This window comes from Pongo pygmaeus, chromosome 16, assembly GCF_028885625.2.
Source record: "Pongo pygmaeus isolate AG05252 chromosome 16, NHGRI_mPonPyg2-v2.0_pri, whole genome shotgun sequence".
Taxonomy (NCBI): domain Eukaryota; kingdom Metazoa; phylum Chordata; class Mammalia; order Primates; family Hominidae; genus Pongo; species Pongo pygmaeus.
The window spans coordinates 65,781,410-65,804,371 of record NC_072389.2 but is presented as its reverse complement, the minus strand read 5'-3'; the positions used below and the strand labels follow the sequence as shown (position 1 = coordinate 65,804,371).

General features: G+C 43.1%; 2 protein-coding genes and 1 pseudogene across 3 annotated transcripts in view; 1 reads left to right on the top strand and 2 right to left on the bottom strand.

Moving 5' to 3' along the window:
• Positions 1-256: 256 nt before the first annotated feature.
• Positions 257-13,182, bottom strand: LOC129014106 (small ribosomal subunit protein eS10-like; annotated as a pseudogene).
• Positions 8,436-22,962, top strand: part of ANXA2 (annexin A2) — a 47,917-nt gene continuing 33,390 nt past the window's right edge. For both annotated transcript variants that reach the window (XM_054451121.2, XM_063652673.1), the window contains exons 1-2: positions 8,436-8,534; positions 20,545-20,603. In XM_054451121.2, coding sequence (XP_054307096.1) covers positions 20,556-20,603 — 48 coding nt within the window. In that variant the 5' untranslated portion in view covers positions 8,436-8,534; positions 20,545-20,555. The remainder of the gene's footprint in view (positions 8,535-20,544; positions 20,604-22,962) is intronic.
• Positions 13,519-20,199, bottom strand: LOC129013852 (large ribosomal subunit protein eL42-like). The gene is made up of 2 exons (XM_054450585.2): positions 20,120-20,199; positions 13,519-16,153 (listed from the first exon to the last, which is right to left on the bottom strand). Exons 1-2 carry the CDS (start codon positions 20,197-20,199, stop codon positions 15,793-15,795), a joined length of 441 nt encoding a protein of 146 aa, XP_054306560.1. The 3' UTR covers positions 13,519-15,792.

The following is a 22,962-nucleotide window of genomic DNA, read 5'->3' as shown; positions in this document are numbered from 1 at the left end:
TATCATTATCTTAATGATATTCGACACAGATTTATTTTACTTTAAAGTGATATTTCTCAATTGCAGCTATATGTTTAAATAATCTAGGAGCTAAATACATGCTGGGGCCCCACAATCCAAAGAGTCTGAATGAAAGCAACAACTTTATATGCATGTATTCAGTTACACAGGGACACCCCTCCTAACTTGAACAAAAAAGGAATTCAGAGAAAGAAGGCCAATCATATTTGGTAAAAATGATCTATTGATCTACTTGTAAAAAGGTATAATTTTATTTTTCAAAGTACTTCCATTTAGAAACCCTATTGGGCCTTTTCAGTGAACAGATAAATCTTGTCTCTGTTTAGCAATATAGATGTGCATGTATATGATTAATGTGCTTAAATTATTACATTTGCATATTAAGGATCAAGTTTTTGAGCTAAAACAGAATTTGATAATTTTTTAGCCAAAGACCCTTATTTTCCAGGTGAGGAACAGGACCAGAGAGCTTAAGTGACATGTACCAGTACACCCAATTTATATAGGAGCTAGGACCGGAGCCCATGCCTCCTGAGTTCTATGATGATTATCAGAGTATCCAGTAATAGAGTCCACTCCAACAACGTCAGGTCTCTCAACATGGAGAGCATGTTATGAGCCCCACGCTGGGGTTACAAAGATGAACAAGGAGCTCTTAGTTTGATGGTGCAACCTGAAACATAAACAGTCATAGTAGCAAGAGATAAAAGATGTAATACAAACAATACAAAGGTTATATGAATAAAGAAATGTGCTCTACCCTTCCCATAAACTTCATGCCAGAAGTTATCTTATTTATTATATTAATTTGCTTAGCAAGCTTTTTTTCTTCATGCATTGTATGAAATATATAAGCATTGGCTCTGCCTAAGTTGTATTCTCATAGATTACAACTAGAAGAAACAATCACGTGAGATGTTACAATGTTGAGTGTTTTCTTTGTCAGCAGAGAGTGCTATGATGTCCATCTTTTCCTCTATAGATTTTTAAATTATTGTTTTCTTAAATATACATGAAAAATACCATCAAAAAGATTGAAGTTTTCCCCAAAGCCTGGCATGACCTGTCATAATCTTAAGTGTAAGAAGGCAGCCCTTCTTTTCACTGGCTATATGTCTTTTTTTTCAACCCTTTTTAAAACTATAGAAGGTGTCTGTATTAACTGTTAACAAAAATCAAACAATGCAAACAAGCATATGTAGTAAAGGTGAACACTCTCCTAACAAATACTTTTCCCAAAGCTGACCAATATCACTTTGGTGTACATACTTCCATACGTTTACATACGTGCTTACATGAACCTACCTATGCAGACATATATGAATATACACATAAATGTGTGAATACACATAAATATTAACGTAAATAGAATAAATTTAGTCATATTATTCTGTTTGATTTTTTTTTTTTTTCTGGCTGTAAGTTTATTCAGTGCAAAATAATCCTCTCCAATTTTACTGAGGTGGCTGACCATGTCCACGACCAAATCTGCCTCTAAACTGGAATTCGGTTGCTGACCCAGTCCCAGCCTCGGCTTTCTTGTCAGCACGAGGGAGCACAGCATTCCATCTGTAGGTATCTCTGTCGGCTTCCCCTCTTGTGAGTCTTGCAGGTCACTCACCCTCCAGACCTTTAGGCCGAGGCCCGCCAGTCTCTTGACAGCTGTGGCATAGGGGTGGCAGGCACAATCTCTGGGGGCAGATGAAGGTAATCATGGAGATGGTGGATACCCTCATTGGTAAGGTACCAGTAGAAACGTCTCCAGGCAAACTGTTTCTTCACGTAGCCTCGGGACTTGAGGGACTGCATGGCCTTCATGACATGAAGGTTGGGCACGTTCTTGTCTGCCAACTCCGGCTGCTTAGGCATGTGGACATCCTTCTTGGCCACCATGACTCCCTCCTTAAAAAGGAGTTCATAAATGGCAATCCGGTTCTTCTTAGGCATCAACATTTCGGCGGCTGTAGGATCAGGGGCTGGGGCCGGAAAAAAAGGAGACTTTTTTTTCTTTTTTGAGATGGAGTTTTTCGCTTGTTGCCCAGGCTGGAGTGCAGTGGCGCAATCTCGGCTCACCACAACCTCCGCCTCCTGGGTTCAAGCGATTCTCCTGCCTCAGTCTTCCAAGTAGTTAGGACAGTATTTTTCATAAAATAAAATATTTTGCGTGAATATGACAACACACAAAAACATAGCTGCATTTTAAATGTTTTTATCTTTATTAAGTGTCTATTGAATGTATTTTGGGTGTTTTGAATTTTTTAACTTTGAAGACTAATTCAATTTTTTAACTTTGAAGACTAATTCAAAGTTAAAAAAATTCAAAACACCCAACATACTTTCAATAGACACTTAATGAAGATAAAAACATTCAAAATGCAGCTATGTTTTTGTGTGTTTTCATGTTCACTCAAAATATTTTATTTCGTGAAAAATACTGTCCTATTTTGAATAGACTCTATGACTAAGAAATACATATTGTATTGCAGAATTAGGGTTTTTTTTTTTTCTATTGATAACAGACACTTAGCAGCTAAATATTTGTATTTTCTACAAAATTAGATGGAAAAATGCTGCTGGAAGAAACAATAGAGGCTGATAGGGTTTGAAATATTCATTCTCTGACATGCCAATGTACAAATGCAGTAAAATGTGCTGAGTTAAGAATAAGATGCTTACACCTCAGGAAGCATCCCAATATTCCAGTGGGTTAATGTAGGAATGATCTTGACAGAGTGGGCACCTGTAGCCAAATCAGTTTTCATAATGTTTTATATATCGTATTGTAACTTAGCATTCCAGCAAGACACAGTTTTGCACTTACATTCTGCTTGTTCTTTCACTTAGCACTATATTTTGGAAATCTGTCCATGTCAGAACATATTGATCTACTCCAGTCCTTTCAGCAGTTTCATTCCATTGAACACATACTCTAAAATTAATTTAATTTAGCCTCATTGATGGCCATTTAGGGTGTTTCAATCTTAAAATGCTGATATAAATGTCCTTATACATATATTGTTATGGTCATGTAGAGCTCTCCAAGATAGCTTTCTTGAAGCAACATCACTGCATCAAAGGGCATGAGTATTTTAAATACTGATAGATACTGACAAATTGCCCTCCCACTGATAATGTCTGAGAATTCCCATTTTGCCCATTTTCACCACACTGAATACTATACATTTTAATTTTTGCCAGGTGAGTTTAAGTATGAACAAAGGCAAGGTAATGCGTTTATGGAGAAAAATGTGATAGTAACAGGTACTGGGTAAGATAATGTCAATGCAAAGAGGAAACAACCAAATGCCTGTCCCCAAGAAGCTCCTGCCTAGTTGCTGAGACCAACAAATTAAAAAATAACAATGCGACGTGACAACTGCAAGAGGAGAGGTATATTTTTAAAATGCCAAGAGAAGTAGCCAAATCTGCCTGAAGGCCTTGGGAAAGCCTTTGCTCTGCAGTAGAAAATAATATTTACTCTGAGGCTTGATGGATGAGGCAAAGTTCACCACTGAGGAAAGCAGGAAAGGGCATTCCAGCAGGAAAACAGGATGGAGGAAGGTACAGAGCATGAATGAGCCTGGCCTGTCCAGCGGTGGCACATGGAGTGGTGAAGAGTGAAGATGTGGGGGAATGAGGCTGCCCAGGTAGGTCAGAGCCCTGCTGGGGAGAGTTTCTGGAGAGGGGTCATATAATCAGAATTATGTCTCAGAAAGAGAATTCTGCCTGTCTCACAGAGAATGAACCGAGGCCAAAAATGTCTGTTACAGCTGAGAAAGAGACATTGAAGTCACTGCAGATTTTTCCCTGGAAATGCCTCCAAACAAAATAGACATTGTGGTTTGTCCATACCAAGAGTACTCTGTGTGGTTTGGGTCATGACACGTGAATTCAACAAGGATTTATTGAGGTCTTACTATGAGTTCAGCAAGGCCAGCTGCTGCAAAGACTAAAACACCCAATGAAATAACTATGGCTTTTTTCAGCACCTACAATATACCAGACATTCTTTATACATTTTTTAATCTTTTTTTTTTTTTTTTTTAGACGGAGTCTCACTCTGTTGCCCGGCTGAAATGCAGTGGCATAATCCTGGCTCACTGCAACCTCCGCCTCCCAGGTTCAAGCGATCTCCTCCCTCAGCCTCTTGAGTAGCTGAGATTACAGGCACGCGCTACCAAGCCCGGCTAATTTTTGGATTTTTAGTAGAGACGGGGTTTCACCACGTTGGCCAGGATGGTCTTGATCTCTTGACCTTGTGATCCACCCGCCTTGGCCTTTCGAAGTGCTGGGATTACAGATGTGAGCCACCACGCCCGGCAAAAACTTCTTTTTAAAGACTTCAAGAAAGATTTAATGTGGTACTTCGAAGACCATCTCAGGGCTTCTAAGAATCTTAAGTGCATTGTCCCACTGCAGCCTGACATGCAAAGTAGAGAGAGATCTATTTAAAAAAAAAAAATGAATGTGAATCTTGGAACATGGAATTAAACCTCAGCAAGATTTACATAAATAAAGTTTTTGAGAAAATTGTATATAAATCTTGGAGCACGGTGTGAACCTTAATAAGATATAGAAAATCCACATGGTTTTTAAGATACTTGTATTAATGAAAGAACTGCCAGTTTAAACCAGAAAAAGTGCAAAATGAAAAGAGGTTTCTAGACCTTTCAGTTTCTCCTGGCATGAATGAAGCAGACTGAGAGAACTGCTCAGCTACAAATATGGGCCATTCTTTTTTTTTTTTTTTTTTTTCTTGAGACAGAGTCTCACTCTGTCACCCAGGCTGGAGTGCAGTGGCGCGATCTCGGCTCACTGCAACCACCACCTCCCGGGTTCACGCCATTCTCCTGCCTCAGCCTCTCGAGTAGCTGGGACTACAGGCGCCCACCACCACGCCTGGCTTAATTTTTTGTATTTTTAGTAGAGACGGGGTTTCACCATGTTGGTCAGGCTGGTCACGATCTCCTGACCTCGTGACCCGCCCTCCTCAGCCTCCCAAAGTGCTGGGATTACAGGCGTGAGCCACCACGCCCGGCCTGGGCCATTCTTAAGAAAAGGAAATACATCTCAAAGGGAGGAGCCTAGATGTCAGAGGGCAAAACCAAAAACTTGAGTAGGGCAATGGATTAAAACAAGGATCAGCAAAGTACAGCCCATAGGGCAAATCCAGCCTATTGCTTGTTTTTGCACAGCCTGTGAGCCAAGAGGCCTGGCAGCTTCAGCTTTTGCTTCTAGAAGGCTGGCTGCCATGACTACCGTAGTGTAGCAAAAGAGAAGAAACTGGAGGATGTAAGACCAAGGAAGAGAAAGGCCCAGCCTGCTCTTTGTCATTCTAGCAATCCCAGCTCAGGCGCCAGACAAATGAATGAAGCTGCTTTCAATCTTCCAACCCCAACTAAACTGCCCAACCCAACATGCTGTGGAGGAGCACCAAGCTGTCCCCACTGGGTCCTGCTTAAATTGCAGAATCACAAGCAAGTAAATGGTTATGTTTAACCACTAAGTTTATGGGGATAGTTTATTATACTGCAAAAGTAACTGATATGATGGCCTTGGGTGCATTATTTAATCCCTGGACTGGGCAGGAGATTTTATTTGGACTCCAATGTCTTCATATATAAAAATCAAGAGCTGGGTATAGTAATTCGTGCCTGTAATCCCAGAACTTTGGGAGGCTAAGGTAGGCAGATCACTTGAGCCCAGAAGTTCGGGACCAGCCTGAGCAGCATAGCAAGACCTTGTCGTCTCTACAAATAATAGAAAAATTAGCCAGGCTTGGTGGCATGGGCCTGTGGTCCCAGCTACTCAAGAGGCTGAGAGGAGAGGATTTCTTGAGCCTCCGCAGTCAAGGCTGCAGTGAGCCCTAATCATGCCATGCATTCCAGCCTGGGTGACAGTGTGAGATCTCAACTAAAAGATATAAGAATAATAATAGTAAAAATCAAGGATAGGGCAATTTAATCTCTAGGGCCCCTCCCTGCTTTGACATTCTATTATTCAGTGAATAATTGTATTCTATCATTCTATCACATTTAGTAAGTGCCTATCATTGCTAGTTAGGCGCTAGTAGAGGTGTTGAGTGCAGCAGATGAAGTGTGAACAAAACAAAGTCAAGCACTTAGAGAACAATATGGACAACAGCAGACAATCTGAGAGCTAATGTAAACATTCTCCTCAACCAGGGGGGAAAATAGTCTTCTGACTAATAAAAGATCTTTTATACTGGAAGAACTGGCCTCACATTCCTCAGAAATAGCAAACTATGACTTCTAATAGCTTCATTTTTATGGTAACATCAGTGCACATTTCTTTAGCATGATGCAAATCCTGGTGATTGTACAAATCTATGGAAGTTAGAATTTGTGGCATGCCCAAGATGAGCACAAAATTCTTTTGGACATTTGATGGCTTTTATATATTCCATATGATTTGAATTAAATTTTATCTTCTGTAAAGGACCTATCACAGCACAATTAGGAGTAAGAGACTGTGGAACCTACCTTGAGATACACAGAAGGGAGGCTGAATCGTGCCCAATATTACTGTCTGCCTGTGTTCCCCTAACCTTCCAAAATGTTCACACCAAGTAGGCAGATAAACATTGTTTCTGACTTTGAAGCTCTCAGGCTAAATTGAAGAGCTATAAATGCAAATCAGCAATTGTACCCAAAGTGTTGCTTTATTTTCTATTTGACCCTGTGGTAGGGCCCATCGTGTATAATTCCTCGTGAAAGCATCGTGTATAATTCGTCGTGAAAGCGCTGGGTAACAGAAAGCTTTGGGCGGGTTAAGAGACCCCAGTTGTGGCCGACTTTGCCCGTCCCACTCTATGCGAGTGAGCAGAGCACTGAATGTCTGTTGGCCTTGCTATCATTCTCTGATTCCCAGGAGTGAATTGACGCTCAACTGAAAAGTAAAAATGGATGTTAAGATAAATGGGAGATTAAAACACAGAATCATCAAAACCAGGAAAAAGAGCTGCAGGAAGTAGTGTGCAAGGAGGGGGTTTAAAAGACGCAGCGAGACGTCCTCGGGATTCTCAGCATCGCTTTCCTGTTAGTTTGAGGTTCGAATACAGTATTTGCGTCGTCTCACATACAACAAATAGGTGTTTGCCTGCACGTTGCCAACGTGACTCTTGGAAGAAAAGTGAGAAGCAGCAAAACCGATCAAGGGAGTTGGCTAAATGGCTGCAAGAAACACACACACACACACACACACACACACACACACGGAAGAAAAGCGAGAAACAGCAAAACCCAGCAAGAGAGTTGGCTAAACGGCTGCAAGAAACACACATACACACACACACACTTGGAAGAAAAGCGAGAAACAGCAAAACCGAGCAAGGGAGTTGCCTAAACGGCTGCAAAAAACTTTCCCTCTCTCTCTCTCTCTCTCTCTCTCTCTCTCTCTCTCTCTCTCTCTCGGAAGAAAAGCGAGTAACAGCAAAATCGAGTAAGGGAGTTGGCTAAACGGCTGCACGAAACACACACACACACACACACACACCTGCAGTCATGACAGAAGGACGAAAGGAAAGTTCTTTGTTGAAACTCCGGGTTCAAAGCTCTGCTGCAACACACACACACACACACACACACACACACACACACACACACACCCCAGGAGTCATGAAAGAAGGACGAGAGGAAAGTTCTTTGTTGAAACTCTGGGTTCAAAGCTATGGGCCCCACCCCGCTCAGGACTGCCTGCCACGAGGCCGCGTAGAGATGCCCCAGGCGCGGAGAGAAGCGGAGCACAGCCGTGCTAGGGACAGGGGCGCCTCCCTGGGCGGGACTGAGGTGGGATCCTGGCTCCCGGCTTTGGCCTCCCAGCCCAGGCTCGGGGCTTCCCGGCGCTCGAAGGCCGGGGCGGGCCAGGCTTTGCAGCACAGGGCGAATCTCCCTCCCTCCCCTCGCGCCCCCCGGGGAACTGGTAGCCAGAGGTTAAGCTGACATGTTTGCAGACGGTAATGGGGCGCTGGATGCCAACAGCCCCAGCTCAGGGGAGTCCAGATTTATCTTTCTTGGAACAATTCTTTCCTCCACTGCATTAACGCCAAAAAAAAAAAAAAAAAAAAAAAAAAGCCACTTAACCAAGCCCAGAGTCTACTACTAAAGTCTTGTTAATTTATTAACCCAAGCCGAGGCTGAGAGCTCGACGGGGCACTTAAGAAGTAAAATGAGGAAAAGGGGAAGAAACGGGGTCCCTGTGGGCCTCGCGCAGCCTCGGCCGGGCTTTCTCGGAGGGCAGGGACAGGGGCGCGGGGGCCGCTCCCGCGTGGCGCGGCTTGCGAGCGTTCCAGGGCGCGGTCCCTGACGGCCGGCGGGCCGGGGTGAGTCACCCCTGACTCGGGGTGGGAGCGGGCCGTGTAAGGGGGAGGCGGGGCGGGGCGGGGCGGGCCTCGCCTCGCCGAGGGAGGATGTGGCGGGTATAAAAGCCCCACCCAGGCCAGCCGGCTCTGCTCAGCATTTGGGGACGCTCTCAGCTCTCGGCGCACGGCCCAGGTAAGCGGGGCGCGCCCTACTCGCCAGCTATGGGCAGCCAGCTAGCGGGGTACGGAGACGCTGGGAAGAAGGGTACGGCCTGGCAGGGAGGCCCCGGCAACTGGCCCCGGAGGCCGTCGGGGGCAGGGGGCTGAAGGGAATGCCCGCACTGGAGAGTCTTTGGGGAGGGGGCTCAGGGACAAGGTGTTTGGGACAGGGGTGAGGGGCCGCCGGCGCTCGGGCCAGGAGGGTGCAGGGCATAGGTGGTGGGGGGTCGGGCTTCCCCAAGAAGTCCTCGCGGGAGCGGGGCGAGGCGGCGTGGGGAGGGGGGCGGAGGGAGGCCCCGCATTCCAGACGCGCCAGGCGCCGCCGAGGCAGGGCGTGGCCGCCCAGGGAGCCGCAGGTCCCCGGCGCAGCAGTAGCAAGTAGGCTTTCCACCGCCCTCTAGAAAGTGCCCCCCATCTGCTCTAAGTTACTGTACTCGAAACAAACGCGCGCTTGTTTGTGGAGTTGAACCGACCAGCAGGAGGGAAGTAGCGGGGGAAGATGAGAGGGGGGAGTGTGAGTAGGCACCCCCCAGCCCCCCATAAAAGAAGACATAAAACGTCAGTTATTCCCCTTAGTCTAGGTTATCTTGTAGCATAGCAACTTCGGATTTCACTCTACCTGGAGAGTTTCCCGCTTGGTTGAACACATTGGCATCAGGAAGGTAGTGTCCCCCATGATTCTGTGGGGAGGGTTGTCCTGTTGCTCGCCATGATGTGACAATGAGTCAGGAACTGAGGGTAGCGAGAAGGGCGTGGCCCCGGGGCCGCTCCCTTCTGGCCGTTCTGTGCAGCTGGCCCCAGTGCTGGTGTGGAGGGCTTGGGTTCCATCAGCCGGCTTTTGAGAAGAAGGAGGGGAACACAGATAAGTTTCCTTATCTGGGAAAGTGGCTTAAGGATGCCTGTTCTTACCACCACCCAGAGTTATTGGAGATTTCAGAAAACACAGTCATTAGGTAATAAAAGTGTAAAGTACACAAAAAACAGTGCTGTGCAAATGCAAAGTGTCATTTTTGTAGTAAGATTGCCGTTTTAAAGCTGTGGGTGTTCTGAGTGCGTGTGTAAAAGAGTAGTGGCCTCATGGGTGCACACTGGGCCATTTCATTACCAAGAACCTTAAGCTGTTGGTGTGCAAAGGCCTGGGCCCCAGATTGTACTGATGGATTCTGTTCACACGTGTGTGCTACTGTGCCTGTCTGGAACTTGGTGACTTGGAATGCAGAATGCACTTTCCCACTGAAACAGTGTTGCAGAAGGTGCTGACATTCCCAGGCTAGCCCTGAAAGACCTATATAACATGCACTGCCTAATTATGGGGTTGGTGGTGGGGAGGTGGAGGGTAGTGAGGGGCAATGTGTGTGTAGGAAGACTAAATCACTGAAATATTTTTCTGGAACTTTTTTTAGCTTTAAGGTTGACACTGAGTAAATTTGGAAAATTATGTCTTTGCCCCTGTTCCACTTTCTTTTTTCCACCTTCCACCTCCTTAGAGACGTTCTTCTGGCTCTTCCATGACGCATTACAACAGCCATCCAGGCCGGTCCAGTTACGCTGCATTCCTTCCTCCTTCCCATTTCAGCGGACCCGCATCCAGCTAGAGACTAGCAGATTGAATCGATATTCATTAAGTTAGGAATGGTTGGTGGTCCTAAGAGCCTCAGCAACCCAGAGGAGTCCTGTTATTTAAAAAACAACGATGCTGGGCGTGGCCGTGGGCTTGTAGTCCCAGCTGCTCAAGCTAGTGGATCTCTTGAGTCCAAGGCCAATGTGAGCAACATAGCAAGACCCAGTCTCAAAAAATAAATACATAAAATAATAATTAAAAAAAACCTCGTTCACCTAAACAGATCTATAATTTATATAACGTAAAGCAGTAATATTCAGGCAATATTAAGGAAGATTTTTGGTAAGACTGGGGCAGCAGAGGTGCCCTTGATGGGCAAGGGCCAAGAGTGTTAACACAGTCCTGCTTAGTAATTTCTTCCCTTCTTCCAAGTCTGTCGATTATCTGAAGGTCAAGGGTTTCTCCAAAAGTGTCCCTTGCATCTGCAGTGGAAGGATGTGACATCTATGTGCATTTTTACAATTGGAGGTTTGTGATTTGGAGACTGTCTAGATTTTGTAATTTCCCGCAGTGCCAACTAGACTGCCTGTGGTAAATGCCCAGGAAATATTGCTGACTCACTGACTTTGATTAGGAGCTCAGTCTTGCACTGGAGTCTCAATATTTAACATCTTGTGTCTTTGAGCTATTAAACTATGGTATTGATTGACATTAGGCTTGCAGTCATGGCCGTTAGTTTCCTGGCTAATTTCTGATTTAAGTAGTTTTCCTGGCAAAGAAGATGTGCTTCTATAATTGCTATTGATTTTGAGGGCTGTAGGCTCTTCCTACACCATTGGGCCTAGAATCTGGCACTAATGCATTGTCTGGAGCCTTTGTTCTCACTCTTTGCTTGTGCAGAGCCTGGAGCCTGCGGAGACATTTTTCATTAAAGGAGAGCGGGATTGTCACAAAAGGAGTCTCAGGCTCTAGTGGACTGCTTTAAACAACCATTTATTCCACAAAATATTAATCACCTACTGTGTTCCACTTATGGTTATGGGCACTAGGGATACAGCAGTGAACAAAACAGACCCCCGCCAAAAAGAAAATCCCTGCTCTTTAGACCTTAAATCTGGCGGAGAGAGAAAGAAAAGAGACAAAATAAGTGAATTGTTGGATTTTAAACTTTATATTTTCCCAAATTAATACTAGTTTCTAAACTTGGCAGGGGTTCATTTCCCCTTTAATCCAGCTGTTCCACAGACCTAAACTTCATATTTTACCTACCTCGGGGAAGTTTTGCTTAAAGTTATGCTGTCTTAAGCTGCCTTCCAGATTCAGTTGTGAGAATTAAATAGAAATGGAATGTTCCTCTTTTTTTCACATGAGAATCCTCTTCACTTTCCCTGGTGCCACACCCTGTTCTAGTTGTAGGCCACACCAGAGGAAATTCCAGTCCTTTAAAAAAATTCTTTCCACCCATTCACTGCCTGGTATCTTTTTTCTTCTGCTGTTGCCAGAGGCAGTCCTCATCTACTTTCTCGAGGGACAGGTCAGCAGTAGGGGTCAGGAGATGCCCATATTTGTCCTTTTGGGTTGTTCCACCAGATTACTTCCAAATCTCCCTTCTAGGGTACACCCTGAAGCTTTTTTTTTTCTTTTTTTTTCTTTTGAGATGGAGCCTGGCTCTGTCACCCAGCCTGGAGTGTAGTCGCACGATCTCTCTTCACTGTAGCCTCCACCTCCCAGGTTCAAGTGAGTCTCCAGCCTCACCCTCCCAAGTAGCTGGGATTACAGGTGCCTACCACCATGCCGGGCTAATCTTTGTATTTTTAGTATAGACAGGGTTTCATCATGTTGGCCAGGCTGGTCTGGAACTGTTGAGCTCAAGTGATCCGCCTGTCTCGGCTTCCCAAACTGCTGGGATTACAGGCGTGAGCCACTATGCCTAGCCCACCCTGAAGCTTTTAATTCAGCTGAGCTCATCCTTGTTAGAGGACAAGTCGGTAGCACCCAAGTGGCCTGAGTTTTACCCCAGGTGTGATGTAGAAATTTCTTATTCTAGGGAGTGACTGTGTTATGGAGCCCTTTGTCCATGTCCTTTGTCTCCCTGCCACACCCAGGCTATACACTCACAGCTCAGAGGAAATCAGAGTCCTAAGGCTGCTCATACATCCTGCCTCTTTGCTGCCTTCTTGCCAGGAGTTGTAGGTTACATTCCCATGTGGTTCTATGGACAGAGCTAGGACCCAAGTATCCCTGACAGTACAGAGGTGAGGGGCATGGCTGTATGTTGATAAGAGGCTGCCCTGAAGCGACCTGCTGGGCTTTGCTAAGATTTGCAGAAGTTGGTGATTTAAGCCTCCAGCTCTGAATGCATGGAACTGGAACTGCATTTGAAATGTCCAGTCTGAGGGAGAGAGAAAATCGAGGAAGCAGAGTGTGTTGGAAAAGAAGAAAAAAAGACTTTCTAATATAGAAAGACCCAGTGTGTGTAAACCATCCCAAGATGAAATTGAATGCCTGTCGTGTGCCAGGCACTGTGCTCAGACCTATGAGGAAACAGGAGGGAGTAAGTTGGAAACCCTGTGAGCAGATAATATGGAAGACAGACTTTACACATGCAACTCTAATGTTGCACAGACACACAAAAAGCTGCAGAAGCACAGGGCAAGGAGGGGTGTATGAGAAAGGTGGCATTTATGATTTCCTGTATCCTAGACTCATTCAGATGTCAGCTAATTAAGATTGAAGTTCCTGGTGGAAGGAACTTAGAAAGTGCTGAGCATGTTTGGAGAAGAGTTAACAGTCCAGTTAACTCTTCTGTGCAGGATGCGTGTATGCATGTGTGTGTGTATAGAAGGTATTTAAGGAAAGGTAGGTAAGTCCACGGTGTGGAAGATCTTGAATGCTGACATTAGACTTTTTTCTGTAGGCAGCCAGGCCCTGTTGAAAATACAATATGTGGGCCATAAAACACTGAAATTGAGTTGTAGACTTGAAGGCCTGGATTTCCCAACCCTGAAAGTGCTTCATGCCAAGTGACATCATTCTTCCTGCCGGTCTCTTTCCACCCACACCAACCCCAGATCAGGATACCAGCAGAGAGAGGCTGTGAGAGCATGAAGCTGCAACAAGTCAGTAGGGAGCAAACAAATATTGATTCAGATCAGGCCACAGAAGAGACAAGCTGGAGCAAGTGCTGTGTGTCCCTCCTGCTCAGTTTGATCAAGGCCACTGGGCCGAATTCCAGGAATTCTGGGGAATGAGTTGGCCCTGTGACTCAGTCATTAATCAAGACCATAAAACCAAGGAGAAGAGTATCTGCTTTCAAAAAGTTTCTGTTAAATAAAGATGCAGTACGTGGATGGAGGATGGAGTACAGTGGGAACCCCTCTCCTCACCCAGTACATGCTTTTTTTTTTTTTTTTTTTTTTTTAGTTTGAAATTCCAGTGTGGCCTGTAGACTGTGTGCCCAGGACTGTGTACAGTAAGAGCTTTGATGGAGAAACCCAATTCTCCACACTCCCACCCCTACCCATTTTTGCTTTAAAATCTTCATTTGAATCATCAGTCCCTGATTGATTCATCATGGTTGCTAAGAATCTGTTTTGTGGTAACGCATCAACACTCCACGTTTAAACTGTGAAGTGGGTGGGTCTACAAAACTTCTGGATTAGACTCAGATTTGCCTGTGCAGACCAGCCCTGTTGCAGTATGTTTTTGTTTGTTCAGATTAACATTTGGGCTTTTTGGAACTGGTTCTTAATTCAGTTCAGTAGAATGTGTTTTTACTATTTGAAGTGTTGACTTTTAAGTTTTCTTTTATTTGTTTGTTTTAACCTTTTTGTAAACTTTTGCTCTTCTTTTTGGGAGTGAAGTTAAAACTGCTTCACTTGTCCTTTTTTTGTTTGTAACTGCACTTTTGTAGTGAAGCAATAAAATACAATGAAATCTATAGAGTTTTTTTTTTTTTTTTTAAAGGACAAACCCTTGAATTATTAGGTTGGTACAAAAGTTAATTGTGGTTTTTGCCATTAAAAGTAATGGCACTTATTTTTGCACCAACCTAAATAATATAGTCCTTATGTTAAATGTAAATGACTTGTTTCTCAATAACTGCACAGATGTCATTAATGATCAGCCTCGCACTGCGAGCTTTTTTAGCCAGGCATTCACAGTCTCATTTATCAGCCTTTTCAAGGCAGAAGAAACTGTTCTTTTCATTAGGGTGGGGCCAAGTGACCTGTTTTCCTACCCAAGTGGTGAATGATTTTAAACCGGTTTGAGGTGGGTATGGCTCTTATCAGTAAGTCTCCCTGTACCTCCAGTTTATTTCCTTAAACAGAAAAACGTTCTCTGATAAAGGGTCATTTTAATATGTTGTCTAGTGACCCTGCCCTCCCTGGGAATGGAAGGCACTGATGTGTAGATGTACTCATCAACAGATTGAATTTGCTGATTTTTTTTTTTTTTCTTGTTGGCGAGTTGAAACCAGTTGGCCAGCTGGGTGGGGTTGAAGTGTTGGAAAGAGTGGTGCAAACTGCCATTTTCATGTTCTTTAGAGATTTCTGCCAGAAAAGGAGTAGTGGTTCTGTTTTTAATGGATTTATGAATTTTACACAGTGATGAGGAGTGAGTAGAGGTGAAATTGACTCATACAGCATGTAGGCTTTATTTTTTATTTTCATTCAAAACAATAAGTACACTAAAGTCAGAGTAGTTGTTTTCAGTAAGAAAATTCTGCCTCCAGAGCAAATGTTTTGGTGAATAGATAAATATAAATACTGAGTCCCAATCATTTTGGCTCATAGGTTCCCCAATATTTCCATAGGCAAGCTTCACTTTGCACCATTCAGAGACTTATATTTTAGGTTCCCCACAGGGCACCCCACTGGACATGGCTCATTTTCCAGCCTGTACTCTTGTTCTCCTGCCACCCTGGGGCATTATTCCTCTTCCCCTCTCCCCAGGCCTTCCCCCTTGCTTCTCGGCTGGAACCTCTGGTGGTGATTCACCCTTGTCAGCCTAGGCAGTCAGCGCCTCCCTGTTAAGCCCTTAACCAATCCCGCTCTGATGACTATGATCTTTCTCGGTGTGTCTTAATCACTTGGAATAAAGAACCATTGTGGTGAGGTTGAAAGGGCATTGGCCCAGGAGTCTGGGGATCTGGGTTTTGGCCCTGCCTCAGCTACTTAATTCACTGGGTGACCCTGGACTAGACTCTCAGTGTGTCACAGAGGCACGAAAGGAAAAGAGCTCAAAGGTCCTGCAGGGTGGAAGTCTGCATTTCACAGTTTTATAAGTGTCTTGTATCCTTTAATATAGTGCAGGCTCAGCATATGCTTGGTATGGGTTCGTTGATTAATTCCTTGCGTATTACCAGTGTTTGTAACCTACAGTAGCACTGCCAAGACTTCCTTTTCCTGCTTTCAAGGATAGCAGCACACTGACACATTCTCATTAGTCAAATATGCTATATTAAACTAATGTTTTAACAAACAGTGAATCGCAAAGCCAGCTGTTCCTTCTAGCGAATAATAGATCATATGCAAAATGACTTTGCATTGCTAGGGGATTTGATGCAGTGAAGAAGCAAGCACTGTATTTTATTTCTTTTTATTTTGTTTTGTTTTTTGGACATAACCTCAAGATTTTATTGTCCTCATAATAAAACAAAAGATGACGCTTAGAACTGGATCACTTGGCCCTTTCTTTTGTTATCTCCTCCCAGTTGAAAATGTTTGCATGTCTTAACAGCCAGCATTTTCTTAGATCTGCAGATGGGATCAGCACACTCAAGCCTCAGCACAACCTCCTTTGTAGTTTTAGCCATTTTCCAGAAAATTGGCTTAGTCTGCCCACCATAGTCACTCTGCTTCTTGTCATAACGCCGCTTTCCCTGGGCATACAGGGAGTCCAGGTATTGTGCCATTTTGTGGGGTTGGTGCTTGCCACACTTCTTACAGAAAGCCCAGTGGGTTTTAGGAATGTTCACCACGTTTTCCTGAATGCTATCGGCATGGGAGGAAAGAGGCCGTATTTTATTTCTAGGGTGAAAATGTTTGCCATTAAACTCACATGAAGTAGGAAATATTTATATGGACACAAAAGGCACCTGAATGGGATAATGTCAGATTTCATAGATACTGCTTTGTGGTTATTGTGATGTTTGTGTTTTTTTTTTCTGCAGAATGGTTATAAATAATATAAATGTTATGCAAAATAGCAACTCATTGTTTTCAAGTTGATTTAGCACCTACATTATGTAAAGATAATCTTAAATCTGTAGGGGGACTGGGACTATGTAGGGAAGATGAGGTCAACCATATACTCTCTACTGCTTTGAATTGTACCTATGCATTCACCATTTGAATACCTGGCATGTGTAGGGCACTTAAAACATTCTGCTGAATGGATGAATGAAGTGGTATCAAAAAGTGCCCCGGCAGTGAAAGGCAGGATAGGGTCCTGTGGAGTAGGGGTCGTGGTGACCCTGTTGGAGCAGATACTGAAGTAGTGGTGACTGCGGAGAGGCAAGTCACGCTTTGGCCCTACTCTACTTTAGCTGGGGAGTAAACAGAGGGAACTGAGGCTGGATTCTGATGCTCATCTTTGAAGGCTGGGCTCTGCTGGAGGACTGATTTTGAATGATGTCGAATGATTTTGACAAGATTAAATAGAGAGATTTAGTTGGTGGTGGCATGCAGGACTGATTTGATGAAAGAGCAGCACAGTTATCAATGGTGAAACCGAAAGAAAGATTTGTGGGGATTTAACAGTCTCCTCAAGGTGTTGTGGCTGTGGGAGAAGAATTAAGATGAATGGAGAGTGTAAAGAAGCCTATCAGATTGTCTTTGATCTGCACAGTACTGGGGAGTCCCATGTGGGACACGGGTAGGCAGCATTCTACAAAGCTCAGAGCTTGAACGACAACTTGAAAGAACAACACAATGAAAAGTTACCGTGCCTCTAGTTGAGATTTTCTAAACATTAGAACCGATGTGAGGTACCTGATTTAATAAACAAGTGGAATTTAATCTATACTCTCTAAGTGGAAACAACTCTGTTTGCAACTCTGACTTGCTGGTCCTGTTTTTGCTTTTGTTTTACTTTCGGCATTTTTTGTTTCTTGCCTGTTTATGGTAGAGACTAGAATTCTGCACGGCAGATGACAACAATTTGTACCCTGCTGCAGACCTGGTCCAGTTCTGACTGAGTCCAGGGGCGGTAGTTGAGGCCGGGGCTTGGGTGGTCTGATGTCCGTCCTAGGAATTTCACCTCTGCTTCAGTAATTCTTGGCCTGAGGGATACTGATGAGACCCTCTAGAATGTTTCTTGATCCATGTTGAAGCTGGAGATTTCTTGCTCTGTCAAGAAGACTGTCAGCCTGGGCAACATAATGCGACATTATCTCTACTGAAAAAAAAGCCAGGTGTAGTGGCACATGCCTGTAGGCCCAGCTACTTGGGAGGCTGAGGCAGGAGGATCTCTTGAGCCTTGGAGATCAAGGCTGCAGTGAGCTATGATTGCACCACTGCACTCCAGCCTGGGTAACAGAGAGAGAAACCCTGTCTCAGAAAAAAAAAAAAAAAAAAAAGGGCTAGGCGTGGTGGCTCACCCCTGTAATCCCAGTGCTTTGGTAGGCTAAGGCGGAGGGATTGCTTGAGCCCAGGAATTCAAGACCAGCCTGGGCAACATAGTGGGAGCCTGTCTCTACTGAAACATTAAAAAAAAAGAAAAAAAAATCAAGAAGATTCAAACTTGTGGCTGTTACAAAGGTTTTGGGATTAAGATTGGATTATGGCTCTCTGGGATCCTCTAGACCAGTACTGCTCAATAGAAATAGAATATGAGCTGCATATATTGAAAATTTTCTAGTAGCCACATTAAGAAAGGCAAAATAAATGGGTGAAATTAAATGGAAATAAGATATATTAAACATATCATAGTTGTAATATACGATCAATACATAAATTATTGGGCTGAACACAGTGGTTTATGCCCGTAATCTCAGCACTTGGATCACTTGAGGCTAGGAGTTCGAGACCAGCCTGGGCAACATAGCAAGACCCTGCCTTTACCAAGAAATAAATTATAAAGGAGAGATTTTATATATTTTTTTCATACTATGTCTTCAAAATTCAGTATGTTCTTTATACTTATAGCACATCTCTGTTTGCACTGACCACATTTCAGATGCTTTGTAGCCACATGAGGCAGTTGGCTACTGTTTTGGATGGTTCTGCTACAGAGCAAGACTTTTTAAAATTGTCTTTTTTTTTTTTTTTTTTTGAGGTGGAGTTTTGCTCTTGTTGCCCAGGCTGGAGTGCAGTGGTGTGATCTTGGCTCACTGCAACCTCTGCCTTCTGGTTTCAAGCTATTCTCCTCTCTCAGCCTCCCGAGTAGCTGGGATTCCAGGCACCCACCACCATGCCTGACTAATTTTTGTATTTTTAGTAGAGACGGAGTTTCACCATATTGGCCATGCTGGTTTTTATCTCTTGACCTCGTGATCCACCTCCCTCGGCCTCCCAAAGTGCTGGGATTACAGGTGTGAGTCACTGCACCCGGCCAATTGTCTTCATTTTTAGGCAAGTTTTAGGTTCATGGCAAAGTTGAATGGAAAATACAAAGAATGCCCATGTTCCCCTGTTCCCATATACGCATAGCCTCCACTGTCGACATCCTGTATCAGGGTGGTACATTTGTTAGAACTGATGAACCTACATTGACACATCATTATCACTCAAAGTCCATAGTTTACATTAGCATTCACTGTTAGTGTTGTACATGGATTTTGACAAATATAGGGCATGCATCCACCATTACAGTATCATATAGAATCATTTCACTGCCTTAATAATCCTCTTTGCTCTACCTTTTCATTTCCTTCTCCCGTGAATCCCTGATCTTTTTGCTGTTCCCATAATTTTGCCTTTTCCAGAATGGTATGAAGTTGGAACTATACACTATGTTACCTTTTCAGTTGGCTTCTTTCACTTAGCAATGTGCAATTTAGGTTCCTCTGTGTCTTTTCATGGCTTGATGGCTCATTTCTTTTCAGTGCTGAATAATATTCCATGTCTGAATGTACCACAGTTTATTCCTAGAGCAATACTTTTTACAAACCAGAATTATACCTCATCAGTGGGACAAATTGGGGTGGGGAGGCTGTCTGAGAGTTGTGAGTGTGGGGGAAGTGGAAGGTCTTTGAGTGACTTTTCGCTGTGCATAAAAAGCTTCCGTGAGCATCAAGAAGAGAGTACTAGTCTAGGGGAAAGCCCAGGATGGAGAATCTTGCAAAAATACGTCCTTCACCACAACTAAAGGCGAATCCTCTCCTCTTACATTTCCCCACTTTCTCCACACACCAGGCTTGGGATCTGCTTAGTCCAAAATGTTCCTGTAAGTTAGCAAATATCTATGTCAAATACTCTCGCCAAACCAGTTTTATGAAAATATTTAGACTAAGCAAACTGAAGAGAATAGAAAGCTGAATTTGCATGTGTGCAGTTTCCTTGATCAAAGAATATTAAGCAAAAAGAGACCAAAGCAAGAGTCGCTGCAATTTAAATGTCGTTCCTGTCTATTTCAGGATGCAGCTCTACTCTATTTTCTTTATTTTTGGGGTGATTATGTTGATGACCTGTCTTGTCTCTGTTGAGATAAATTTACCACCAATTGAGCACTCCTTATTGGCAGGGATTGGGTGTATCAATTCCGAGAACTCTATGATTGCAAAGCTGGAAAGCCAATTCATCAGGCTATTGTTTTGCTGCCCCATTAAGTATATTAACTGGAAGATGACTTCATTTCAGCCATTTCGAATCTTAAATACAACAGATTCAGTCCTTTATGGAATGAGTTAAGGTCAGAAAATCTGTCCATCGTCTTTCTCATAAATACTTTAATATCTTCCAAGTATCATTGGACTAAGAAAGTAATTATGGGTCATAATAAAGGTTCCAATTAAGAATTAGGGCAACATGAAAATGCTACTAATTTCAATTCACATCGTAGCTTTCAGGTCCTTCTCAATGTGTTTAATTACTTGTGAGAAATACAGAAGTAGTGGCTGGTTTGGCAAGCCCATCACCTTTTATGAGAAGTAGAAGGCTCAGTTTTATCCTGTCTGAACAGGTTGCATTAGCCATGGGGAACATTTTGTTTTTGCATTCACAAATCAGTCTCCCCAGGTTCTATTTACATAGAGGAAGAGAAGACTGGCTAGTTTAGTAGTCCATCCCAACCCAAGACAGACCATGTCTGAGCTTTAGTTTTTTCAGTCATAAGATGGGAATTGCATCTATTTGCAAAAATTACTCTAATATCCTCAGATGAAATGGTCCAAGGAGTAGAAGTTAGCATAATGAATCGCTGTGCTTCAGAGTAAAGGAAAGCCTCTTCATAAAGACTTTTTGTTGTACTTTTTTTCCAGCTTCCTTCAAAATGTCTACTGTTCACGAAATCCTGTGCAAGCTCAGCTTGGAGGGTGATGTAAGTATATCATTTTCACTTTATGTAATTTTTGCAAGTTGGACATCTCTCTGGATAACCATGTTACTCTGTATCCTTGTACATCTAAGGAAGATGGGGACAATTCAGACGTTCATCATTTGGTTCTCCTCTTTCTCAATACTTCAGCTGTTCCTAGTAGTTCAATTTGAAGGAAATATCATGGCACTGGAAACTTTTCTTGGCCTCACATTAAAATTGGACAGAATTAGTGACACTGGAATGGCTGGAATTTTATTCTGCCATACTTAGCATGTCATTGGTAATAATTGTTATGATGATACATGACTTTTAATGTCATGTCCTGGGATTTTATTACTGGTTGGCATAAGACACAGCCATATCAAAAATAATTCTGCATCTTTTGGATTTCTTACAGCATCCAGGAAGTTATTCCAGATGAAGACTTATACTTTTATTTTATTTATTCATTTATTTATTTTTTGAGATGGAGTCTCACTCTATTGCAAGGCTGGAGTGCAGTGGCGTGATCTCAGCTCACTGCAACCTCCGCCTCCCGGGTTCAAGCGATTCTCCTGTCTCAGCCTCCCGAGTAACTGGGACTACAGGCGTGCACCACCACACCCAGCTAATTTTTGTATTTTTAGTTGAGACCGGGTCTCACCATGTTGGCCAGGATAGTTTTGATCTCTTGACTTCGTGATCTGCCTGCCTGGGCCTCCCAAAGTGCTGGGATTACAGGTAGGAGCCACCATGCCCAGCTCGAGGACCTATACTTTAAAAAATTTCACACCTAGAAAATATTTTCTCTAAAAAAGCTAGGATATTTCTTTTAAAAAACCAAGAATATAATGAAATTATTATAATTCATCTGTGTCCTTTTGTGCTTTGGCTATTAGGGAATTCAGAACTAAATTGAATTTTCTTTCATAGGAAATATGTGAACCTAGAAATTCTGTTGCATTTGTTTCTTTTTTTTACAATTAAAAAATTTAAGCTATATGTGAAGTTAAAATTATTTCAAATACTTTTAGAATCAAGTGGAATATAAATTATGAATATGTAAAATAGCTAATGATACTATACATCTTCCAGGTCATCTTGGCAGAAATGGCTTTTATGCAGACTCAGCACTGATACTGGTTTGTAGCCATATCCGACAGATCTTTCAAAATATGCTTTGATTGAAATTAAAATGCAATGAATCACTCAACAGAGGATTGACAGTGACTTGGGTCACATGGTGCAAGACTCTCTGTATTGTTCATGGCACTTGCCATCACAATGTTCAAATTAATGGAGCCCGTGAAAGCGCAGGTTGTATGGAGTATAAAGCCTATAGAGTTTTTTAAAAATCTTTTTTCTTCTTGAACTTGTGCATGCTGTTTTTGGCAACAATACAGACCGCATGTTGAGGTCAGACAAATTCAGGTGCTAAATAATTTGTTTCTCTAATGGACTTAGATTATTTTTGCTATCAGGTTTTATAAGAGGGCTTTTTGTGTAGCCTCTGAAGTTACTCTACTTTAGTGTATCTCTATGTGTGGAGAGGTGGGGCAGAAATAGAAAATGTCACATGTTCCCCAGTATTTTAAGGAAAGAAAAGATAACTTTGTCTCACTAATTTCATTTCAGACAAGCGGATTACAAGGTAATAGGTTCAATTCTCTATTTAATTTCATTTCCAGAGACACTATAAAATGACACAAAACTTTTCCCCACTCACTGTTGTTTTTGGAACAAGACGACATATCTCCTGGTAAATGCAGTCATACGTGATATGGCTCAATGCCTGGACTGCCTGCCTTGTCAATAACTGATGGCACTCTTAATACATGGGAAAATGTTTTTCCTTAGATTTCATCCACATTTTATAGCTACCATAGCAAACACACTGAGTATTTCAAAATAGCACTTTGCCTTTTTCCTGAATGTGTGCTCTGTGTCATCAAGTTCATCTTACTGGAAAGTTTAAGTGGTGAAATTAGATGGAACATACTTTGATAATGCACTGCATGTCAGGTTATAAATATGAACTGGATTTAATATTTGGCCAAGGTAGTCCTCACAAGTGCATTTGGAAACATTTGTCAAATGCTGAACTTAGATTTCTGGCCTCTCCTGGGAGTCATCTAGGAGGAAGGCATCTTAGTTGCTCACCTATACAGTCTCAGTGCTAATAAAATGGAATGGCGTGGGTGCTGGGTGGTTTATAATGTGATGCCTGTGGGTGGAGAAGTAATTCAGGGATCTTGGCCTTTTCACTCTTCACAGAAACTGCGCCAGGGCCAAGTCATCACATTAAATGGGCATTATGTGCTGGGGGGTTGGGGTGGGTTGCAGGATGGGAGCCTTGATGTTGAGGGTGGGCAGTGATGCT

Coding starts and splice junctions, on each gene's coding strand:
- LOC129013852 (XM_054450585.2), bottom strand. CDS start 20,199: ATGGGCTTGCCAAACCAGCCACTACTTCTGTATTTCTCACAAGTAATT. Junction 16,154..20,119: donor AAGGACCTGAAAGCTACGAT/GTGAATTGAAAT, acceptor TTTTCACCCTAG/AAATAAAATACGGCCTCTTT.